Raw genomic sequence first — 24,930 nt, forward strand, 5'->3', positions numbered from 1 at the left:
CAAAAACAGCTGACTGTTTGACAGCTCACGCGCGTGCTTTTTTCTGACAGGGATGCCAGTCAGCTTTCCGATGGCTGCTCACATCTCTACATGAACGAATCAGCGTCGAATTTTTGGTTAAATTTTCAAGAATGTATTTTACTAAAATGCTGTTTTACCTTTACAACTTTAACCTTTTTAATTTAAAATATTCCAGATTATGGAAGTGTACTAATTGAGGAAATGTTTCTTTCAATGAATCAACGAAGGTATTTTTTCCCGATTTTCATTTTATTTCCCCTATCATTCTCGTTCATTTTCGCGAAGCAACTAATCTAACAATCTTCTGTTTACGAAGCAGATCTCCGCAAACGGTACAGGATCCCGCCAGCCAGAACCTCCGGCTTACTTGTTGGCCTCCCACTTGTTAATTTCGTCGCGTTCGCGCTTGACCTCTTCCAGGTACGGCTCCAGGTACTTGGTGTCCTCCTCGTACTTGGTCCACTGCTCCTTCGGCAGGATCGTCTTGGTCATCGAGAGGTGCAGGGCGCGGGTGATGCGGTAGTTGCGCTCGTCCTTGACCTTCTCCGGCAGGCGGCGGATCGCCTCCTTCACGTCATCGTCCTCGTACAGGCAGTCGTCGCGGTGCAGACCTACGGGAGGGGTGAAAGCGGCGCGCGGTTGGTAAGATTCTGCTATCGAGATGCAATCAAACAAACTCACCGTACTGGTTGAATCCGGACAGATTGTAGGCCCATCGTCCGAGAGCGGCTGAAATGGAAAGCAGAACGGAGATGTGTGACAATCGGAAGCAACTCAGCACAATAACATTATGTAATTTGGTGCAGCGCAGAAAGTGGCCAAAACCGCTGTTGTGGCCGCATTCTACGCCCGCCCCAAGGCGGATTCGCGGTTATGGGACACTTACACACCACTTGCGGTCCCTTCCTGGCAACGTAGGACATTTTTATGCGGGGAAATTGGTTTACTTTACGAACGGAACGATTCGCAAGCTTCTGCACACCTTCAGCGGAAGAAAATTTCTCACCAGCGGGGTGACAGTTGGTTGTCAAATTGACGCAGCATATCAATGACAAACGATTTTGTGGTAGACTGGCAGAGTTGGCGAGGGGTGATTTGAAGAATGTAATGAATGTTATCAACAGGGTAGTTCCATCGATTTTATGAAAATTATTAATTCATGGTAACATTTATTATTTTTACAAAATAATTTCGGTCATATGCGAACAATATATATTTTAAAATTTGTTTTGGCTGACTGTAGGGAGTACACTGAAAAAAAATGATACATGATAATACAATTTTTGATGATTTTTAATTTCATTTTTTGTCACTAAAACTTGATTTGGAAAAAAACACTTTTTTTAATTTTCTATATATTTTAGGGGACATAAAATGCCAACTTTTCAGAAATTTCCAGAATGTGCAAAAAATCTTTGACCAAGTTATGAACTTTTGAATCAATACTGATTTTTCCAAAGAATCCAAAAATATCGGTCGCACATTTTTTTCAAATAGTGGCTTGTTTGGGGTGAGACTTAGAAAACATCAATTTTCCTGTCTTTGCATGGCAATATTTTAGCAACTAAGGGTCAACAATGTTTATAAAAGCAAAATATAGAGAATTTTCTCAGCTTTTTTTTTTCAAAGGTGGGCAAACATGGGCACTAATTAAAAAAAAAAGAATACCTGCGACTTTTTTCAAAACAGTTATCTAAAAATGGCTATGATTTGAAAACTTTATCAAAATTTCTTGGTCGGGATCGTCGGAATGCGTCAGGCAGATTAAATCGAGTTGAGTCAGATTTTCTATTATTCACAGACTAAATCGATCGGTTGTTTTTTCATAACCGATTCCGTCAGATTTTGCCGGCCGATTTCAACAACCGATTTTTCACCAGACGCTTATGTAAAATTACACAGAAGTCTGTTCCCGGTCGGCCGATTCGTTAGCCGAAACCACCCGACTAAAGCGGTATAGGGTACGTTATCCATTAGTGGACCCCTTTCATATAGTGGACCCTCTGAAGGGTTTTTGATGAAAAAATCAATAAAATCCCAATTTCAAGCGTGTTTTTGTCTGAGAATCTTTTGTTTGCATGTCCAGCATCATTTAAAACAATGTTGTTTGACATTGACAAATAAGTGTTTTGAGTTCGACTTCTGAAATCAGCCATTGCCACTAGCATTTTCACAACAAAACAGCATTTATATTTTATGATTGAATTAACTATCCAATCATTTTTTGTATAACTTCAGTAATTTGAAATAATGAAACTTACAATTAACTACACTAAAATAAAGCGAAAAACTGCTCATTTTCAAGCAAAAATTAGGGGGGTCCAATATAGGACAACGAAAATCCTAACTTTTCCAAAAGTGAACCCCTGTTAATTTAACCTTCAAAAATGAAGAAAACTGTGTATTTAAGCAAAATTTATAATTTATCCAGGTTTTTAAGCGAAGATGGCTCTCGAATGGTGAACGCCCGAAATGTCAAAATCGCGCAGTAGCACCAACATTAGGAAAAAATATGGCTGTCATGCCATGGCACACTTGTTCCGTAATGTTGGTACCACTGCGTGATTTTGACATTTCGGGCGTTCACCATTCGAACGCCATCTTCGCTTAAAAACCTCGATATGGAAAATGTGCATCAAAATTATTTTTTTTAATAATTTTAATGTTTACAGTTGTTTTTGAAACGTTTCCTTGGATCTTTTTCGGAAATAAATTTGTTTAAATGTCTGTTAGGTTTTTGTTGTTTTAAGCTAAATTTGTTAACAAAACATATTTGTTTATGATGGAAAATCCATCTTTTATTCATTATATCTATCATAAGACCTCCACCATGCATCAAAACACCAAATATCGGTTAAATTTGGTATAAAATAAAAGTTTTAGACCCGGGTCCACAATCGGATTATTATTTTTCTGCTCAAAAACAAATTACTGATGAAACAAATAGTCAACATTGTTCAAAAGACTTCAAATTCCATTGTTTTGTACAAAGGGTTATGAAAAAGTGCTTAAAATATTGAAAAATTGTGAAAAATGCGCGTCGTCTCTACTAGGGGGTCCACTAATGGTTAAAATACCCTACGCACTTCGGAAGGAACCGGTCAAATCGAATTTATCGAAGCATGAAAATAAACGAGATTTTTTTTATCTTGATTCGATTATCCGAAGTATCATGAAAACCCTGAGGATACTGTATATAAAAAATAATACAGTCCAGACTCGATAATCGAATCACGAATAAAAATGTTTTGTTTATTTTTTATTTTCTTGTTTTTAACATCAAATATTCGAGTTCTGCGACCCCATTTTAGCCAAAATTGTATACAGTCCAGACTCGATTATCCGAAGGCCTTGGTAAAATTTCACTTTGGATAATTGAATCACGAAAAAAATTTAATTTTCCGTTGCCTTATTTTTAGTTGTCGAGCTTAAGTATGACCCCTAAACCACGCTAAAGTGATTTAGAACTTTTAAATCCAAATTGGCGGCCAAAATAGTGGTGATGAAACATTGAAAAAAAGGCATTTTGTAATTTAATAGGTAATAAAATATTCAATTTTGACTAAAATAGGGACTCAGAATTTGATGTTAAAAGTAATAAAAAATACGATTTTTTTTGTTCGTAATTTGATTATCCGAAGTCCCATACAAATCTTCGGATAATCGAGTCTGGACTGTGGTTGATTGCATTTTAAAGCGGTATACGCACTTCGGAAGGAACCGGTCAAGAAAAAAAAACAAATTGGCAGCAGTGGCAGCGCAAGCAAGTCATAGAGGGTGAAGAAAAGCCCCAAGAAATCGCTCTCTCTCCTTTGTTCTGCTGTTCGTAAAGCTGTTTCTTGACCCCTTTCCTTCCGATCTGAATACTAGCCTTAAGGGGTTACATACATGTAGAAAGTCACAAAATTTCATATTACAGAAAATTCACTAAATTTACTAAAAAGATGATTTTAAATCACTCCTGAAAGTTTCATGAAGATGTTCCATGACTGAACTGAATAAGAGACGATTTAAGTTCACAATTTTGCCATGCGTAAAGCGAACTGTCAAACTTTGTGAACGCTTTTCTCAAAACAAGGAGTTGATTTACGGGTGCCACGATATCCCGAGATGGGATGGACCAAATTGGCTGAAATTTGGGGTAAAGGCTTCCAAGACATATCCCGTGTGCATGACGAAGCCCGATTTGGAAATTTTGCTTTCTGACGTTTTTTGCCGTTTTATATAAAAACATAAAAATATGTTTAACTTTTTTTCAAATTAAGTTTTTGAAAATCGGCCTTCGTCATGCACACAGGATCGGTTTAACGAGTCTTCACCAAAATTTTGAGCTGATTTGGTCAAAGCAGTGTTGAGATATCGTGGCACCCGTTTTTTGAAACTGCTTACTTAAAATAGCTATATCTCGGCAATGGTACATCCAAATGTCTTCATATTTATTTTGTTAATAGATGAAAATGTACATTTAAATGCCCTGCAAAAAGATTATAAAAAAGTTTAAATGTGTGCTCACACCAACCTCGGACATTTTTGACGATTTACATGTATGTAACCCCTTAAACTACAAAATGCTGTTTTTCAATATTTCATCACCTTGGATTTAAAAATTCTAAATCAATTAAGCGTAGTTTAGAGGTTGACAATCAAAAATCAGACAGCGAAAAAATATATAGTTTCGTGGTTCTATTATCCGAAGTGAAATTTTTCAGAGGACTTCGGATAATTAAGTAATGAAAAATTTCAAAATTCGGCAAATTTCAGACAAATCTAGAATTTTTAGGACTTAAAAAATAAAAGTTCTCAGATTTATAAATTCAGAAAATGTATTTTTTTAATTCTAACATTCTGAAAAAATTAAAACAATCATAAAACTCAAAAATTCATAAATACTAAAATTTGCAAAATTGGAATTAAAAAAAATTAAATTGAAGGCAAAATTAGTTAGATAAATAGAAAAACTCAAAAAATTAAAATTATAAAAATTTGAAAATGTACGGGTAAAAAACTCTAAAAATAGAAATAAAAAACAATAAAAAAACGTTACTTAATCCACCTTTAGGTGGTTGGTGCCTTCCTCACATTCATAAAGTAAAGACACTAACGTCATGATTCGAAATCCGGACACTTAGTAGCATATCATTTTTGTTACAGCTGGCAAAAAATCATGTAATAAGTTGGAAATGAAGAAATATCATCAGGATGTAGTATTAACAGTCAGTTTTAAGAGAATTCATGCAAAATATGTCTTTTCTAACAATTTTTCATCAGCATTTGAAAATTAAAATGACTTGTTGTGCTTCGAATCCCGGACACTGACAAAAGCTGATTCGAAATCCGGACACTTTTGCTTCGAATTCCGGACACTCGATTTTACTTATGCATCGCACAAATTTGGACTGAAATGTTAGTAAATGGCATTCTTTAGGTCTCAAATAAGCTGTTAACATCAAAACAATCGATAGTTTATATAACAATTTGCTAGAATTTAAGAAAATCGAAACCATAAATTTCTGCTTTGCCTTCCCGGTGCTTCGAACGCCACTGAAATATTTCAAGTGAAATGTTTCGCATTTTTGGTAAATTTCTAATTTTATTGTATTTAATTGTTTTGGCATTAACTACAGCGTTCAAACAAACTTTAAGTGAAAGTTGATGTTGGAATTCATCAAATTACACAGTTTTGACATTCATAATGCGAACTTATATCCAAATCATTGATAAAACAAAATGAAGTGTCCGGGTTTCGAAGCGTCCGGGAATTCGAATCATGACGTTACACATCCTCAAAAAAGTGTATAAATAACACTTATTTTTTAACAAATTATCTGAGATCCGGCCTCAAAAAAGTGTATCAAAAACACTAAAGTACTTATAACTTTTGATAGGGTTGTCAGATCTTCAATCTTTTGGGCTTGTTGGAAAGGTCTTTTGATTACCTATCCAACGATGGGTCGCATGATAGATCCGGACAACTTTTTTATCAAAATATTTGAGATCCGGCTTTAAAAAAGTCTATAAATAACACTTAAGTGCTCATAACTTTTGATGGGGTTGTCAGATCTTCAATCTTTTTAACGCGTTGGAAAGGTCTTTCAAATACCTTTCTAATAATATATAGCATGACGGGTTTTCTTACAAAAACCACCCTTTTTACAATCTTCCGAAGTTAAGCTAAAAATGTTTTTTTAGCATAACTTTTGAAGTACTTTTCTAAACTTAATAATATTAACTAGGGTCTTGTGGGACCCCAAGACGGATCGAATGAGACCAAAACGGTTTAAATCGGTTCAGCCAGTCCGGAGATAATCGAGTGCATGTTTTTCGGTGCACGGACTCACATCCAGACACACGCACAGACATTTGTTCAGAATTTGATTCTGAGTCGATAGGTATACGTGAAGGTGGGTCTACGAGGTCAAATAAAGAAGTTCATTTTTCGAGTGATTTTAAAGCCTTTCCTCGTTGAGGTGAGGAAGGCAAAAATCATAGCTTTAAATGCTTTGGGATTTGAGAAAAAGTATACTTGATTATTTGAAATCCTCTCCAATATATCTCTAAAATGTGTCTCCAAAAATATTTCAAAGTTATCTGATTTTCTGTAATCTAAGATGGCGGCAAAAAGGAGAATGTAACAACTTAAAAATTTTAGAATTAAAGAGGTCCAGGAAGCCCTACAAGGATTGCGGAAGGATGTTGCTGTAGAAATTCTAAAAATAAATGTTTGAGATTTCTTTGGCAGAACAATAAAAATGATTCAAAAACAGCTTGTTCACATATTTTTTATTATTTAGCTCATGATTTTACATCATCGTAAAAGGTACACTATTGATATACATATGCGTTTGTTCACCTAATGCTACCTCCTACTAATAGTTGGTTAGTTCTATCGCTTTGTTTGATTAACATATTGCCACTCTCGTAATATTGTCTACACATTATTGGCCTTCGTTGTGCAAAACTCCTTCCACATGGTTAGTACTCAGATTCAGCTGTTGTTTCTTTCTTTTTAATTCTTTGCTTAACAAACTAAAGTACGTTAGTAAGGTGAAATTCCAAAACTCTCTCACTCAAAGTGCTACAGTTGCTACACTGTTTTTGTTGTGGGATTTGTTTTTTTGTCAAAATTATCTGTGTGTGGTGTTGTAAACTCAAGCTCAAGCGGGGGGAAAGATGCGTTTCAAACAAAAACCCGTCCTAAAAATAAATGATATGATTTGTATTCTTGATTAATCTGCTTCTTTCAGCTTGATTGAAATAATGAAAAAGAAGAGAAAGTTTAAACAAACAATCGTAGATTTTTAATAGTTATTACAAGCTAAAAAGAGTCGTCTACTCACTAAAACAAGAGAAAACGCAAAAGATTAAACCATAATTTGAACGAAATACACATCCCATGGTTTCGCTACCTGCTTGATTACAGCAAAAATGAACTAAATTAAATTGAAACCGAAAGAATAAAGTTCGCAATTCCCAACTTTCTTCGATACGAACTGTCTTGGGGTTAAAATCGGTGTGTGCTCTCGAAAGTATCACAATTTTTTAAACTACTTTTAGCATGATTTTGGTGATGGTTTTAGCTTTTTAGTTAGTCAACAAGTAGGGGAAATCTACCCATTTTAATCCTAATAAGCGGTCGTGTTTGAATGATGCTGGATAATCTAGAGTCTCCCTTGAATTTTACTAAAACCAAGTACACCAACGAGTAGAGCAAGTTTTTGTGAACATTTCTGTTTATTTTCACTTTCACTAAAAGTTATTCTATTTCTTTACCAAGCATTTAACAAAAAAAAAATCCCAAGGGTATTCTAATCGAGGCGAATGCATTGGGCCACGCCCATTTTTCTAATATCGGCTTAGTTCTTTTTTCTTCCAACACTCTGTCGAGTGTTGCCATTTGCGCTGACAGTTCAAACGAACACTCACGAAAAGTGGCATTTATAGGGAAAGTTTCCTGGCATCGCTGGCTGTGCTGCTGGTGGTGTTGACGGCCAGCCTTTGTTCTTTTTTGCCTTCGTCTCTCGATCGGTTTTCTTCAGCCTTCGATTTGAATGGGTCGTCAAAAGTCAAACGTCAAACGACTTGGCGCGTTTGTTTTTTTGATGGCGCTTGCTAATTTATTACATTTTTCGGGATTATTCTTGAAGTGAGTGCCTTACTAATGATCAAAAGAACATGTTGCCGGTAGTTGGAAGCAATTTCATATCTTAAGCGCCGTGAAAAAGTAAGCGAAAGTGAAAAGTTAATTTTGGCGATATTCATTAAGCGTTTGAGGGATTCTCGTGTGTGTCACTGTGTGTGCCAACAAAATGATGAGAAGTGGTCTCGCAAAATACAAATTATGATCAAAAGTGCATTAAATGTGATCTTTTTGGCCAGTAAGTGGCATACATTTGCGTGCTTACTCGAGGCGGTACTGTTGCTGGTAAGTTTATAGCCCAAATAGTATTTTTAGAGCTTTAATCGAGCATCAAACTCTCCATATGACGAAGATAGGTTTTTGATTGGAAAGGGTAGATTTCCCCTAGTACGTTTTCCGTTTCGTTCTAAGGAGGGAGAGGTTTGTGTGTTTTTTGAGTTTTAGACCGAAATGTTTGAGTTGGCGAAATTATTACATACAAAATTTTGGGCGTCAGTCTTTTGTTGCAAAAACGAACAAAAATAACTAAAAACAAATGTGGGAAATCGTTTCGAAAGTGCTTGTTTTCGATATTAGTTTCGACAGTGGTGAATTCTCAGCACAAAAGCTACAAGAAAGGCCGTTACGCACCTTTCGGGAAATTTCCTTACGCTACCTAAACAAAATAAAGTAAAAACAGAACAAGAAAAAAAATGGCAAAAGCGATCGCGCCTTCACACGCATCTAACTTGCAAATGAAGACGGCGGTCGGGCGCGTGAACCCGGCGAAGGCCACCCCACCAGTCGGCCCGCGACAGTCTGCTGGAATTTGGATGAATCATTGCACTTGTTTTTTCCTCCTCGTCCTTCTCGCTACTCCTCGCCGTTGGTGTTGTTGTTCCGCGTGGTGCCCAGCCCTCATAAGCCCATCGCGTGCTTCATGTTCTCCGTGCTGGCGCCCTTCATCGCCTCCAGGATCCCGTTGAAGCAGTCCTCCAGGTACGGCTGGCCGACCATGTTTGAAACGACCGGAATCGGCTCCTGCCCCGGCACGATCAAGCTAATCTCCTGCATCAGACCCTTCTCCACGTCGACCCGGATCTTCAGGTCAGGTTGCTGAACGTCCTGCCCCTTGAGCTGGATGCTCTTCTGCACGGAAAATTTGGGCGTCTTGCCGAACCGCCAGTCCCACGAGGCAAAGTTCTCGCGCAGCTCGTTCAGCCCCGGGAACCACTTCTCGGTGGGGTTGATCAGCTGGAAGCCGAGCTGCTTCATCAGCAGGTCACGTCCGCCGTCGGTCAGCTGGGTGGCCGGCGTCCGCAGGAACTCGTATCTATAGTGGAAGCAAACAAACACGCCCGTTAAAAATCGGCGGCGAGATAGGAACACCACAGCTAGACAAAACCTACCCAATGGCTGATAAGAGCTGCTGGATGTTGACGGCGCGGTTCACGTCGGACAGGTTTTTAATCGGCGATGGCACCGAAGCGGTGGCCTTGCTGATGATTTCGGCCTGGAAACAAAAGGAGAGGGAATTAAATTAGCGCGTTTTGATTTTTGTTTAATCTCAATTGAAGAAAAAGTGCGGCAAAGTCAGATTCGTTTACAGAGAGAGAGTTTAGAAATGTTGCAAAAACAAAAATATTACAGAGGTTGAAAAATTTAAACTCAAAACAAATATCATCACGTTTTATTTCTCTCCAATTAAATTAAATAATTCAGTGACGTGTTATTAGTGCTGCAGAAAAAAAACTTGGCCAACATATGGCAACAGTTTAATTTTAAAAAAGCGACGTGTTTTATCATTCTTGCTCAAACTCAATCAAATTCTGTTTGATTTCCAATTGAAGAAATCCATTTCAGCGAATCATCTTTGCGTTTAAAGTTACGCAGTAGGCCTGGTTCAACCAGAAAAAGAGTGTTAAGGGAGTTTGACAGAGCATTTTCAATCATGCTTTCGATTAATTGGACAGGATAACTTCGATTATGCGAAGTTTGATTATTCGAAGTGAAATTTTGCCAAATCCTTCGGATAATCGATTCTGGACTGTATTCAAAAATGATTGTATTACACTTTTTTCATTTCATTTATTGGATTGTTTTGGCAAAAAAATCAGTGCAGTAATTAACCTAAGCTGACATACGGGGTACTTTTCAACAGCTGATTCAAACGGTGTTAGGGTTTACTGGTACACTCGAGAGCAAGTTGACCAGGGGAAGGAAAAAAGGTAAAAATTAACCTTCGAGATAGCTAATCGATGGGGGATAGTTGATTGTTATCCGAGCATTCGTTGGAGAAGGTTGTCTGATTCAACATGACTCGTCGCGTCCCGGCGCAAAACGCCGGCAATATCGCCCTACCTGCGGCTCAAGCAGGCAAAAAAGTGGGAATTTCCAAAAGGAAGGTTGAGGCCTCAACTGATGGCCAAAAACCGGGGATTTCCAAGAGGAAGGTGCTTTTGGAAGTGACATCGAACAGCAAAAAGACGAAAAAGAGCGACGGTACTGTACCGATGGATGAGGAGGAGGGGAACTCTTCGTCGCACGAGGAGCAGCTTTTGAAGAACAACAAGTTCGCTGGACTGCCTGACGAGGACCAGGTAGCGGAAGCAAAGGAGAATGAAGTGAAACAGCGAAAGGAGAAACTGCCTCCTTTTTATGTGCGGCAATCAGCAGCAACGATCGACTTTCGAGCGGGGCTGGTTGAACTCATCAAGTCTGGGAAAGTCCAAGGCAACATTCGTCTGTGTCAGGACGGATTTAAGGTGCTGGTGCAATCCAGGCAGCACTATCAACTGGTCAAGGAATACTTGACCGAAAACGAGGCGGAGTACTTTACCCATGATGTCGCCATGGATAAGCCGTACAAAATCGTCGTCAGAGGTCTGTACGACATGCCAGTGGAGGAATTAGCTGCCGAGCTAAAAGTTTTGAAACTGGATGTGTTGGCCGTGCACAAAATGAGCCGACGCAACAAAGACATCAAGTACCGTGACCAGCTCTACCTGCTGCATTTGGCTAAGGGATCGACGACGCTTCCTGAGCTGAAGGCAATCCGAGCGGTTTTCAACATTATCGTGTCGTGGGAGCGATACCGACCAGTGCACCGTGACGTCACACAATGCTTCAACTGCCTGGGTTTCGGGCACGGAGGTAAGAACTGCCACCTAAAGCGTCGTTGCGCCAAATGTGGTACCGATGCGCACATCACATCCCAGTGCATCCAAGATTCGCTGGTTAAGTGCCTCAACTGCAACGGTGAGCACTCGTCAACCGACCGAAAGTGCCCCAAGAGAGCTGAGTTCGTGAAAATTCGGCAGCAAGCATCGACGAAGAATCAGCCTCAGCGTCGTAGAACTCCTCCAGCCCTGGTGGAGCAAAACTTTCCACCTCTTCAACCGCGACGCCAGGTCCCGAACTTGGCACCGTTGCCGTTGGATCCCAGGAAGAGAGCTGAGATGAATCAACCGCGGCCGGGCTTCAGCCAGGAGCCGAGACCGTCACCACCGGGCTTCAGCCAGGAGCCAAGACCAACCCAAGAACCAGCAGTTGAGGAAAATGGTAATGATCTTTACACCTCAACCGAACTCCTCAATATTTTCCAACAGATGTCCGCTGCACTGCGTGGATGCAAAACCAAGACCCAGCAGATTGAAGTGCTGACCTCGTTCGTCATCCAGTATGGATCGTAGGTCCCTCAAGCTGCTGAATTGGAACGCTTGCTCCATTAGGAGGAAGAACTTAGAGCTGGTGGATTTTCTTCGCGAGAAGGAGATCGACGTAGCTGCCATCACGGAAACTCATCTGAAGCCCGGTGAAAAAGTTTATCTGCAAAACTACAAGATCGCGACGCAGCTCGACAGGACCACCTCTGGAGGAGGAGGTGTGCTTGTCGCTGTTCATCGTGATCTCAAGCCACGCCGGCTGCCACACTTCAAGCTGGACATCATCGAGGCCGTTGGGGTGGAAATTTCCACTTCGGTTGGCCCAGTACTCTTCATTGCTGCATACTGCCCACGTCAGGTGAATTCCAGAGATGGTTCAGCAGCAAAACTGAAGAGCGATATCCAGAAGCTGACACGGCGGTGCGCAAAGTACATCATCGCTGGTGACCTCAACGCGAAGCATGAAGTTTGGGGCAACAGCAGGAGGAATCGGAACGGAGTGATTCTGCACAACGATCTGCAAAACGGATACTACAACGTTGTGAGTCCAGATCGTCCAACGAGGGTGGCTCGGTCTGGGAATCACTCAATAATCGACTTCTTCATTACCAATATGGCTGAGAACGTGGCTCATCCTGAGGTGTTTGAAGAGTTGAGTTCTGATCACTATCCGGTGGTTGTGGAGGTTGGAGCATCCGTTACTCCGCAGCGGCAACCAACCCGGAAAGATTACCACTACGTTAACTGGCAGCAGTTTCAGCAAGTGGTCGACAGCAACATCGACTATGATCAACACCCGGAAACTTCTGCCGATATTGATCGTTCGCTGGAGGTGATCCAGCAGGCTATCAACCAAGCAGAGGCTGCCAACGTTCGGGAGGTTCCTGTTAATTTTAAGGTAACTGATATTGACGTAGATACTAAACACTTGATAAGACTAAGGAATGTTTATAGGAGACAATATCAACGGACTGGGGACTATGACAAAAAGATTTCAGTGAACAATTTGAACAAAATCATACAAGACCGACTTGACAATATCAGAAATCAAGAATTTTCAAAACATGTAAGCCAGCTTGGGAATTATTCAAAACCATTTTGGAAACTTTCTAAAGTTCTTAAAAACAAACCAAAGCCTATTCCTCCTCTTATTGTTGAGGATTCTCCCTTGATTACATCCGAGGAAAAGGCAAATGCACTTGGGCTTCATTTTGTTAGTTCTCATAATCTTGGCGCTTCCATGACCAGCCGTAAAGAAACATCAGTTGCCAATAGTATTTCAACAATTAATAACTCTACCTTTGAATTTCCTGCAGATTCCCATGTTTCTGGTGAGGAAGTCAAAGTTGCAGTAAAACAAATGAAAAATATGAAAGCTCCTGGCTTTGATAACATTTTTAATCTAGTGTTGAAAAAACAGAGTGATCAGTTCTTTCAACATCTAGCCAATATTTTCAATAAATGTTTGCAACTTGGTTACTTCCCCACCAATTGGAAACTGGGCAAAGTCATACCAATTTTGAAGCCTCAAAAAGATCCAACATCGCCAACAAGTTATCGTCCCATTAGTCTTTTGAGTAGTCTGTCCAAACTCTTTGAGAAGGTCATCTATTCAAGGCTTTTGGATTTTACCAACGATAATAATATAATTTTGAATGAGCAGTTTGGCTTCCGTAAGGGACATAATACTGCTCATCAGCTTACGAGAGTAACCAAAATCATCAAGCAGAACAAGCTTGAGTCTAAATCAACTGCTATGGCTTTGTTGGATGTTGAGAAGGCTTTTGACAATGTTTGGCATGATGGTTTGATACATAAACTGTATTTGTACGGTTTTCCAATGTATCTTATCAAAATTATCCAGCACTATCTTTCGGAGAGATCGTTCAGGGTTTTTCTGAATGGGATTGCTTCTGGATTATTCAACATTGATGCTGGGGTTCCCCAAGGAAGTATTCTTGGCCCACTTCTGTACAATATTTTTACATCTGATTTGCCTACTCTTCCTGGTAATGGTGTGTTGTCACTTTTTGCTGATGACACTGCCGTTATTTATAAGGGTAAAATAACCAGATATTTAGTTGGCCGTCTTCAGAAGGGTCTTGACGTTCTTTCCGAATACTTTGGCGACTGGAAAATTCGTATAAATGCAGCAAAAACTCAAACCATCATTTTTCCTCTTTCCAAATCGGCCAGATTTGTCCCAAAGGATGATGTTTTGATAAAAATGAATGATGTTTCGATACCCTGGTCAAAGGAAGTTGTCTACTTAGGTCTCATACTTGACTCGAAACTTTTGTTTCGGCAGCATGTAGACAAAATATTGAACAAGTGCAGCATTCTCATCAGGTGCTTGTACCCTTTAATTAACAGAAAATCAAAGCTTTCTTTGAAAAATAAGCTAGCAGTTTACAAACAAATAATTTACCCCGTTATTGAGTATGCAGTACCTGTTTGGGAGTGTTGCGCTAGAACTCATAAATTGAAGCTCCAGCGTGTCCAAAACAAGGTACTCAAAATGGTTTTGAATGTTCCTGGCTGGACAAGATCAAGTGAGGTTCATGAATTAGCAGAAGTAAAAATGTTGGATCAGAAGATTCAAGAAAAATGTTTGAAATTCAGGGAAAAATGTTCTATTTCTGAATACCCCTTGATTCAAGGATTGGTTTAGTTTATTGTAAGTTTAAGTTAGTTTTAGGTTAGGTTATGTTTTCTTAACATTTTTTTTTTCCTCATTGTACCTAGTGTTACAAAAATGATAAATCATATATTTTTAAAGTTATGAAAATGAACAGTGTTTAAATCACGAAAAGCAAATTAAAGCTGAAGAGCCACAGCTGACCACTTATTATGTAAACCAAATGTAATTATTATAAGAAAGATTCAATAAAGTATATTTAATTCAAAAAAAAAAAAAAAAATTGGGGGATAGTTAGAGGAAAGGAATAACACTTATTTTTATGCATTTTCAATCAAAACAAGACTTTTTGATATTTTGACAAATTTTGAATGTTGTGCCTACAGATCGGTAAAAGACGTGAAAGTTTTGTAAAAATCTAGTTTTGCAACGAGTTTCATACAATATTTTTTGCACTTCCAAAAAAATCACCCTTTGAAGGAATTATAAGTCAAATGTTCATGTATTTTGTCAATAAACCGTTCAAATTAAAAAATGTTGAAAAGTATTACTTTTCGAAACATGTGCTGAAAAGTTCAACCGAAACCGAAATAATCGAAAAACTGCTCAAAATTGTTACGATTAAGCAAATTTGGACTCGGACTTGAATTCAATGGAACAAAAATCACAAGATCGAAAAAAATATCACAGCTTTGGTACTGTCAGCTGGGGCGAATCGGGACACATGGGACACTTGTTACTGCACAATATTTCGATATTTTCGATTGGGTTCGGATAGAACAGACACAGATTAACAAAAATAGTGTATCGATTTCCAAATTTCAAACTTTTATGTGTCTAAACCTGCTTCAAACTGAAGTCCCGATTCACCCCAGATGACAGTAACCCAAAAAGCTTGTAATGTGCCGATTTTAATACAGTCAACTCTCTGGTCAATATCGAGGAAAAGAAGCATCAGTTTACAAAACGATGCAAAATGAAGACTCGCTTAAGGGGTTACATACATGTAGAAAATCACAAAATTTCATATTACAGAAAATATATTAAATCCACTTAAAAGATCATTTTCAATCAATCCTGAAAGTTTCATGAAGATATTTTATGATTAAAGTAAGTTATAGACGATTGAAGCTGAAAATTTTGCCGTGCGCAAAGCGAACTGTCAAACTTTGCGAGCGATTTTCTCTGAACACCGAGTTGATTTACGGGTGCCACGATATCTCGAGATGGGATAGACCAAATTGGCTGAAATTTGGGGTGAAGACTCGCAAGACATACCCCGTGTGCATGACGAAGTCCGATTTTAAAATTTCGTTTTTTGAAAAATTTCAAAAATCAAAAACTGACCTTTTTTATATGAACATCAGAAAAATATTTTTATCTATTTTAAAAATCTAGAGGTTTTTTTTTATTAGGTCCTATAAGCATATGAAAGACAATAGTTTATTGGTCCTTTAAAAAAAAAAAAAAAACTCTGGAAATAAACTTTTTGAAAATCGGCCTTCTTCATACACACGGAACCGGTTTAACGAGTATTTACCAAAATTTTGAGCCGATTTGATCTAGGCAGTGTTGAGATATCGTGGCACCCGTTTTTTTTACTTCGTATAGCTGTATCTCGGCAATGATACAACCAGATGTCTTCAAATTTATTTTGTTAATGGTAGAAAATGTCTATTTTAATGTCCTGAAAACAGATTTAAAAAAAGTTTAAGTTTGGGCTCAAACCAACCTCTAACATTTTTGCCGATTTACATGTATGTAACCCCTTAAAAATACAGTTAAACCTCGCATAGTGCGCAGGCGTTACGCATTTTGTTTCTTTGATTACTCTAAAACGACATAATATTTTTGCAATGTTTTTGAAGCTCATTGAGACAAACAAAATGCTTCAAAAAGACTGCAAAAATATTGTGAGGTGTTTGAGAAAACGACTGAATACAAAGCGTAACGCCCATTGCAACGTCCAGCAAACATAAACAAACGATTGTCAAACTCAAAGATCTCCTTTACAAAGAAAAACCGACGAAGACGTCAAAAAAACTATCTACGAAGGCCATGAAAAACAGACAACATTGATAAAGTTCATGGTTTTCTGGAGAAAATAAACTTCAAGGGATCATCGAGGAATGGATTCATCGAACTAGAAAGAAAATCTAGGAAATAAAAGTACAGTCCAGACTCGATTATCCGAAGGCCTCGGAAAAATTTCACTTCGGATAATCGAACAACGAAAAAAAAAATTTTTTTTCGTTGTCTAATTTTTGATTCTCGAGCTTAAGTATGACCCCTAAGCTACGCTAAAGTGAACTAAAAGTTTTAAATCCAAGATGGCGGCCAAAATGGCGGTGACGAAATATTGAAATTATGCATTTTATTATTTAATAAGCAATCAACTATTCAAAGTTATGTTGACTAAAATGGGGTCGTAGAACTCCAATTTGATATTTAAAACAAAAAAAAAATGTTCTTGATTCAATTATCCGAAGTCCCACACAAACCTTCGGATAATCGAACTTAAGATAATTGAGTCTGGACTGTATTGAAATATCTAATTTCTGAATTTTTAATTTTTTTTTGGCTTTATGTTTTACTTGTTTTGTAAGTCATTTCCAAGCATTTATCTTGTTTAGTTTTGATTTTTGATGGTGTAAGACCTATTCTTCAACCTTCTTCAATCATTATCTTTTGCCTTTTTGATGTTTTTCAAATTTTCTAGTCACTTATTTTCCTGCGTTTAAAATCATACTCAGCATTTTTGGGACCGATTAAAAATATTTTGAATTTTTGTGAAATTCCGTTGGCCAAAAAAGCACCATGAAAAAATGGGCAATTGTTATTTTGACGATCAAAAATGTGAAAATTGAGCCAAAAAGGTTGGGCATGCCTGATCTAAAGAAACCATGCGCAAACACGTTTATCTGTGGGGGTAGCAAAAATGAGGGGATGCGCATGGTTGCTTAATTTATAATTTTATTTATTGGCAAGGAATTCACTAAAATTCAATTTTGTCGATCAGAGCGTGTTCAGGGAGCCCAAATCTAAAGCATTTACTGACATCAACTTCCAATATGTCGAGTTGTGATATTTGAGAGTATGTACATGAGTGATCTTCAATCTTGTACGCTCCGCACTTTGGACCCCCTGCTTTTTCAACACAGCATCAATTTTACTACGTCTCAATTTAAGCGCTCCCCACACTCGCCAATCCCAAACCCAGCTCAGCTGGACCGGCACCGCCTTCTCTCTCCCGAGGCCGGTTCCAACCGGTTTCGTCAATCGGCACACAATGTTTTGCTTGATGCTCCCCCAATCAGCTTTAAAAATAAACTCGCAAATTCCCAGTGTTTTTTTTTTTGTGTATTGGTTCTGATAAAAGGAGTGTTGTTCGAATAGAGCGCATTTCTGGTTGAAACTGGGCCACACTCGAAGCCCAAGCGGGGAGTGCAAAATTTTCCACTCATCAATGTCGTCGAACGACGCCGGGAACGTTCTGCGTTATCAGTTGGGTGGGGGTTTGCTCGAACCAGTTTTTTGCGAAATTTCTGTGTGTGTACAGATTTTCGCTTTCGTTTGGACGCGCTCATCACCGATACACAACAACACAACTCGCCGGTTTGTTGGACTTATTTTTGGAGGAACGCTTTTTTCTTCTTTGGCGGACAGAGTCCAAACGAATCATGCTCTTTGTTCGTGATGATGAACCCCCCACTCACGGCAGGAGAATTGGGGTTCTTTATCTAATCTTGGGTGGTTCGATTTTGACTATCTGTATAATTTGGCATAATTTATAAACTGATAGCATTGAAGGATGGATGAATGAACGATAAGGTAATTGAATTTTGAATGAATTTTGAATAAAACAATTTGAATCGATTTTATTTGAGAACCATGCGTCCACATTGCATAAAGGAATTAAAGTGGAGACGCATGGTTGTTCTAATGAAGCTAACAACTAGTACTTACTTCATCCTTGGCCAGTGACTCCCCCAGGTGCAATTTGTTCGAGTTGACCAGCAGAGTGCAGTGATGGTAGGCATTCGGCTGACCCAGTTTCGCCGCAGTACCAGAAATCTGTAAGAAAAATGAGAAAAAAAGTTCTAGAATAAGTTGACGTTCGAAAAATGTAATGCACAAAAAAAACAAAGAAAAAACTGTCCTCGAACCTAGAAACCTTTTTTCCGGGGGAAAAAAACGCATTGGCGTCGATTCTCGTCAATGTCCATCAGAGCAGCAGCAGCTGTTGGCCCACATCCCTGAAAGCGACGCGCGACTCGTCTCGTCTCAGCTCAGCTCTGCCCTGATAACTGACGGGTGTCAATTTGAGTTGTTTGTCGCTAAGGCTAAACTAAGCTTAAGTGTGGCCTGCAACGGCAGCAGCACGCGGCCGCAACGGTACCGACGCGTGGACCAATGACCTACGCCAATGTCAACGGCTTTTTTGTTTCGTGTGGATTTTGCGTGTTTTTTTTTTTCTGGTTTGGTTAGCATGGAAGAAGATGGTTTCACAGCTGATTTAAATATTCCTACTGCTCAAGATATAAAAAATGAACAAAAGTCTCCATTGAACTAAATTCTTAGTTGAAAAATTTAGAATGGCAATTAATTTAAAATTTATAAAAAAAATACTTAAAATAAGCTACAGAACAAAAAACCTCAATAAGCCAAACCAGTTCAATCCAGTTTCAAAGAAATCGGCAAACCAACCGACGATTCAACTGATAACAATTACCGCACAAACCGCCAACACAGCTGGCTGTGCCGCGCCGGGGGCCGCCTTCCAATACAACCCAAGCAACACGCCCATTTCACACCAACACCAGCCTGAGTGGGGGCGCACGTGAGGGATTCGTCGCGCGCAAAAACCGGTTGCGATCACACGCTTCCTGCACGTGATCGCAGCAAGCCGGCGAATTGAAACATGACAACATAGCCGCGAGCATTGTTGTGCTTTTTGGACTCTTTGAACCGGTTAAGAAAACGGAACGAAGGAAATGAATCGTCGTCGTGATGAATGAGGAGGGGAGTTGGGTTGGGCTTAAGTCACTCAACTTAACTGCAAAACTAACCCCACAAAGGACGTCCTGGAAAGTGTACGTGACTCATTGCACGTAGTACCATCGATTGGACTTTGCTTGATTAATATTGGGTCATATTGCTTTTTATCGTATGAAATCCCATGTTTTTTTTTTTAATTTAAATATGTCTTTATTGAACATTCTAATAATAATTACATTTTTTACATGCTAAGTGGTATGGTTTATTGGTCTTCATCTTTGTTGTATTTTTCGTTTGATTGTAATCATAGTTAGCTTGTTTGACTTATTTTAAAATATTTTGGATTCTTTTTGAAAAAAAAATTGCCAGTATTTTGATATTTTGGAAATTAGTGATGGCAAAACAACTAAGCAGGTGTATTTTAAAACATTGCTTTCAATGAAATGCTAAAGCCATGGCTCGTAATTTCAATTGTTATACTTTTTTTGCTCCCCTCCTCGACTTTGGTCAGGGTTGAGGGACATAAACTTCAAAAAAAATTTAAGAAATTCAAAAGAACTTAAAAAAATTTAAAATCTAGACAAATTAAGAAAAATCCAATTTAACCCTCTAACGCTCATGGTTACTCCAGAGCACCACAATTCGTGCTTGCCATTTCAAAAGGGCACATAACTTTTGTAAACAAGAGTGTGTCCCTTTCACACCTTATGTAAACTGTTATTTGAGTGAAAGGGATACACTATTGTTTACAAAAGTTATGTGCCCTTTTGAAATGTTAGGCTCCAATTTTTTGTCTTCAAAATTTAATATCTCTGGAACCATGCATTTTTTTTAATCATTAGTGCATTAGTTTATATAGAATGTTAACTTTAACCAATAAAATTTCATCTATTTTGGTCGATCCAGTTACGAGTAATGTAGAAAAACGTAAAAATTTGGATTTCGCTCTGGGCGGGAAGGGGTTAAACAAAATATTTCATAAATTTTAATTTAAAAATGTTTATTTTTTATTTTTTGAATGTTCCAAATCGAGAATTTTTTGATCGTCAGTCTTTATTATTTTATCGATAGTAGGTCGAGAAATTACGATCGAATGATCTTAATCTACTATCGACAAATTACGACTTACCATCGACAAATTACGATAAGTCCGTTGACAAATTAAGATCAAGTGCAATAATCAATTCTCTACTATTTTATATTTTTTGATATTGGTGGAAACCCTCAAGCTTTTTATGTCTAGAAATAAGGCATTTTGAATCATTGGTTTGTCCAGTCTCCATACAATTGTGACAACTGCCCATAATATAAAGGTATGTAAATATTCGTTGATCTGGATTTCCTGATAAATTTGGTGTCTACAGCTAAGTTTTAAAAAGATGACAAGACAATTCAGAAAAAAAAGAAAAACTCAAAATATTCAATTTTAAATGATACAATAAGTAAAATAAAATAGACGTATGTTTTAGTGGAACATACAAGGCATTTTTTTTGTCCGCAGAGAAGCATGGACAAATTGTTTTTCTAAAATATGTAAAACGCAGTCTAAAAAACATCGAATGAATTTTTCAATCAAACTAAATTTGCAATCGACAAGTACTTTACATATTTATCATATTTATCATATTTAAACGTTCCTTTTTGAATTTATTCCACGTAAAAATAAGTATTATTTTCCTAAAGAGCAATTCTCTACGAAATCGGTCTTTTTTCTTCAATTTTAATTTTTGTATTTTTTAATCCGACTGAAACTTTTTTGGTGCCTTCGGTATGCCCAAAGAAGCCATTTTGCATCATTAGTTTGTCCATATAATTTTCCATACAAATTTGGCAGCTGTCCATACAAAAATGATGTATGAAAATTCAAAAATCTGTATCTTTTGAAGGAATTTTTTGATTGATTTGGTGTCTTCGGCAAAGTTGTAGGTATAGATACGGACTACACTGAAAAAAAAATGATACACGGTAAAAAAAATTTGGTGATTTTTTTATTTAACTTTTTATCACTAAAACTTGATTTGCAAAAAAACACTATTTTTAATTTTTTTTTATTTTTTGATATGATTTAGAGGACATAAAATGTCAACTTTTCAGAAATTTTCAGGTTGTGCAAAAAATCTTTGACCGAGTTATGAATTTTTTAATCAATACTGATTTTTTCAAAAAATCGAAATTTTGGTCGCAAAAATTTTTCAACTTTATTTTTCGATGTAAAATTGAATTTGCAATCAAAAAGTACTTTAGTGAAATTTTGATAAAGTGCGCCGTTTTCAAGTTATAGCCATTTTTAAGTAACTTTTTTCGAAATAGTCGCAGTTTTTCATTTTTTTAAATTAGTGCACATGTTTGCCCACTTTTGAAAAAAATATTTTTGAAAAGCTGAGAAAATTCTCTATATTTTGCTTCTTCGGACTTTGTTGATACGATCCTTAGTTGCTGAGATATTGCAATGTAAAGGTTAAAAAACAGGAAAATTGATGTTTTCTAAGTCTCACCCAAACAACACACCATTTTCTAATGTCGATATCTCAGCAACTAATGGTCCGATTTTCAATGTTAAAATATGAAACATTTGTGAAATTTTCCGATCTTTTCGAAAACAATATTTTCAAAATTTTCAAATCAAGGCTAACATTTTAAAAGGGCATAATAATGAATGTTTGGCCCTTTCGAAATGTTAGTCTTAATTTGAAAATTTTAAAAATATTGTTTTCGAAAAGATCGGAAAATTTCACAAATATTTCATATTTTAACATTGAAAATCGGACCATTAGTTGCTGAGATATCGACATTGAAAAATGTTGGGCTGTTTGGGTGAGACTTAGAAAACATCAATTTTCCTGTTTTTAAACCTTTGCATTGCAATATCTCAGCAACTAAGGGTCGTATCAACAAAGTCTGAAGAAGCAAAATGTAGAGAATTTTCTCAGCTTTTCAAAAATATTTTTTTCAAAAGTGGGCAAACATGTGCACTAATTTAAAAAAATGAAAAACTGCGACTATTTTGAAAAAAGTTACATAAAAATGGCTATAACTTGAAAACGGTGCACTTTATCAAAATTTCACTAAAGTACTTTTTGATTGCAAATTCAATTTTACATCAAAAAATAAAGTTGAAAAATTTTTGCGACCAAAATTTCGATTTTTTGAAAAAATTAGTATTGATTAAAAAAATTATAACTCGGTCAATGATTTTTTGCACAACTTGGAAATTTCTGAAAAGTTGGCATTTTATGTCCTTTAAAACATATAAAAAAATAAAAAAAAATAAAAATAGTGTTTTTTTGCAAATCAAGTTTTAGTGATAAAAAGTTAAATAAAAAAATCACCAAATTTTTTTTACCGTGTATCATTTTTTTCCAGTGTAGTCCGTATCCATACCTACAACTTTGCCGAAGACACCAAATCGATCAAAAAATTCCTTCAAAAGATACAGATTTTTGAATTTTCATACATCATTTTTGTATGGACAGCTGCCATATTTGTATGGAAAATTATATGGACAAACTAATGATGCAAAATGGCTTCTTTGGGCATACCGAAGGCACCATAAAAGTTTCAGCCGGATTAAAAAATACAAAAAAAATCGAATGACCGAAATCCTAGAGAACTGCTCTAAAGTAGAGTTTATGTATGTTCATTTCTTATTTTTTCTTAAAATAGCTGAGAAATGACTCTGAAAATCGGACAAAATGCATGTTAAAATAGTTTAGTTGTTTTGCAATCATTAGTTTTCAAAAAATATAAGATATGACGAAAACAAAAATTTTAGCGAATAAATTTAAACTTCTTGCAGTACCGTAAACTGGGGTCAATCGGGACACATGGGGCGAATTGGGACAGCAGTTTTAACCATGTTGGAGCACAACACTCAGACCAACAAAATGTGTACATCCATTTCCAAATTTAAAAGCTTTAAGTGCTCTAAAAACTGCTGTCCCTATTCAGACTGTAGTCCCGATTCACCCCAGATTACGGTACTGTACATCGAAAAGTTGAAAAAAATCAAAAGATTTGATTCTAAATACAGGGGAATACATGAATTTTCGCGTGAAAAAAAAAACTTTTCGATGTACATTGGAATTTTACAAAAAAATCCAAATATTTTTTAATGAGCCCAAATATGCTAAATATGATGATCAACGCATATTTTAGTTGATTAGACTTCAATTTCCACTAAAATTTTGAAGTATTTTGAAAAAAAAAAAAAATTCCAACGGTCTTACTTAAACAACATATGTAACTATGCCAATATTTTGAAATTTTTTTTTTCAGGGTCAACTTTTACCGTGTTTTGACCGTATTTTTGTAATTTGTTTTTCCATAAAACAATAAATAAATTGAATTTTAAGCAAAAAAGTAATAAAAGTGCTTTTTATGTTTCATTATTTCTATCGTATTGTTAAACAGTGGAAAATTTTCCTATGCATCGGTTGCATCCAAATTATGTTTTTGTATTGGTTCCAGTTGAAGCATTCCCCATGGAAATTTTCCACAATCCTCAAAGCATAAACCCGAACGGCTCCAACCAAGAACCATTCTTGCAGACATTCTCAACAAGAGTGGAAATTTCCATCCTCAAACTAGTGACTGCGCCTATCTATGTGCTGCGTGCATAGCAAAACAAAGAAGCAAATCGCAAAAGTAAAAAAAAAAACAAACCGGTTCCTACCTTCTTGCCCATCACGGTGATGTCGTCCCGGTCGGAAATGTCCGCGTTGATGGCGTACTCGCGGTACAGCGCCCGCGTAATCAGGTTCAGGTTGTACTTCCGATCGTAGCGAGCCCGCGGCACGAAGAAGGTACAGTTCAGATTTCCCAGGTCGTGGAAGACCGCTCCGCCGCCGCTGTTGCGCCGCGCCAGCTCGACCTCGTTGCGCATCAGCTGGGACACGTTCGTCTCGGCGAAGGGGTTCTGGTGGCGTCCCACGACCACCGTCGGCTTGTTGATCCACAGCATCAGGATGTGGTGATGGGTAAAGTCAAAGTTGCGGTAGATCCAGTCCTCCAGGGCGAGGTTCGTGAACACATCGTTGGACTGGGAGATGAAGACGGATTTTTTGACCTCGCTGTCGGGGATCTTCTTCACGTCGGCCGCGGACAGCTGTTTGTTGTTGTTGCTGCCTCCGGTGGTGCCTTTGCCAGTGGTCGTGATGCTGCGTACGGACAGCGATAGCAGCGTGTTGGTGGTGGTGGAGTTCGGAGCGGACACATACCACTTGCCCACGGCACGTGCGACTGTGTTGCATCGGTGTACGGCAAGGGCGGCCATCTTGTACGTTTTTATGCCTTCTTTATTTTGATCTCTTTGTCCTATATATGATTTCTGTTTTTATTTTTGGTTGCGTCTTAACTTTTTTTCCGGTCCTGAATCACCAAGTTGCGTAACGTACTAGAATCTCCAGCAATCGGAGCTCACCCTTAAATCGCGCAACTAACGATTTGAAACTACACAGTATTTGCGCTGCAGTTTAGTTAGAGACTAAAACGAT

General features: G+C 37.7%; 2 protein-coding genes across 2 annotated transcripts; both read right to left on the reverse strand.

The window, feature by feature from the left end:
• Positions 1 to 251: 251 nt before the first annotated feature.
• Positions 252 to 1,060, reverse strand: LOC120425096 (cytochrome b-c1 complex subunit 7). Its single transcript, XM_039589491.2, has 3 exons — positions 908 to 1,060; positions 703 to 750; positions 252 to 632 (listed from the first exon to the last, which is right to left on the reverse strand). Exons 1-3 carry the CDS (start codon positions 942 to 944, stop codon positions 385 to 387), a joined length of 333 nt encoding a protein of 110 aa, XP_039445425.1. The 5' UTR covers positions 945 to 1,060; the 3' UTR covers positions 252 to 384.
• Positions 1,061 to 9,001: 7,941 nt separating this feature from the next.
• On the reverse strand, positions 9,002 to 24,921 carry LOC120425093 (lipoyltransferase 1, mitochondrial). The gene is made up of 4 exons (XM_039589486.2): positions 24,111 to 24,921; positions 18,407 to 18,514; positions 9,547 to 9,650; positions 9,002 to 9,470 (listed from the first exon to the last, which is right to left on the reverse strand). Exons 1-4 carry the CDS (start codon positions 24,708 to 24,710, stop codon positions 9,056 to 9,058), a joined length of 1,227 nt encoding a protein of 408 aa, XP_039445420.1. The 5' UTR covers positions 24,711 to 24,921; the 3' UTR covers positions 9,002 to 9,055.
• Between the last annotated feature and the right edge of the window lie 9 nt (positions 24,922 to 24,930).

This window comes from Culex pipiens, chromosome 2 (assembly GCF_016801865.2).
Source record: "Culex pipiens pallens isolate TS chromosome 2, TS_CPP_V2, whole genome shotgun sequence".
NCBI classification, from domain to species: domain Eukaryota; kingdom Metazoa; phylum Arthropoda; class Insecta; order Diptera; family Culicidae; genus Culex; species Culex pipiens.

Bases quoted from the DNA above. Each gene is read 5' to 3' on its own strand.
- LOC120425096 (XM_039589491.2), bottom strand. From the start codon at position 944: ATGTCCTACGTTGCCAGGAAGGGACCGCAAGTGGTGT. The intron at 751-907 runs GTAAGTGTCCCA...TTTCCATTTCAG, and splicing joins GAAGGGACCGCAAGTGGTGT to CCGCTCTCGGACGATGGGCC. The intron at 633-702 runs GTGAGTTTGTTT...CCCCTCCCGTAG, and splicing joins GTCCGGATTCAACCAGTACG to GTCTGCACCGCGACGACTGC.
- LOC120425093 (XM_039589486.2), bottom strand. From the start codon at position 24,710: ATGGCCGCCCTTGCCGTACACCGATGCAACACAGTCGCACGTGCCGTG. The intron at 9,651-18,406 runs GTAAGTACTAGT...TTTTGTTTCCAG, and splicing joins AGTCACTGGCCAAGGATGAA to GCCGAAATCATCAGCAAGGC. The intron at 9,471-9,546 runs GTAGGTTTTGTC...CTTCCACTATAG, and splicing joins CAGCTCTTATCAGCCATTGG to ATACGAGTTCCTGCGGACGC.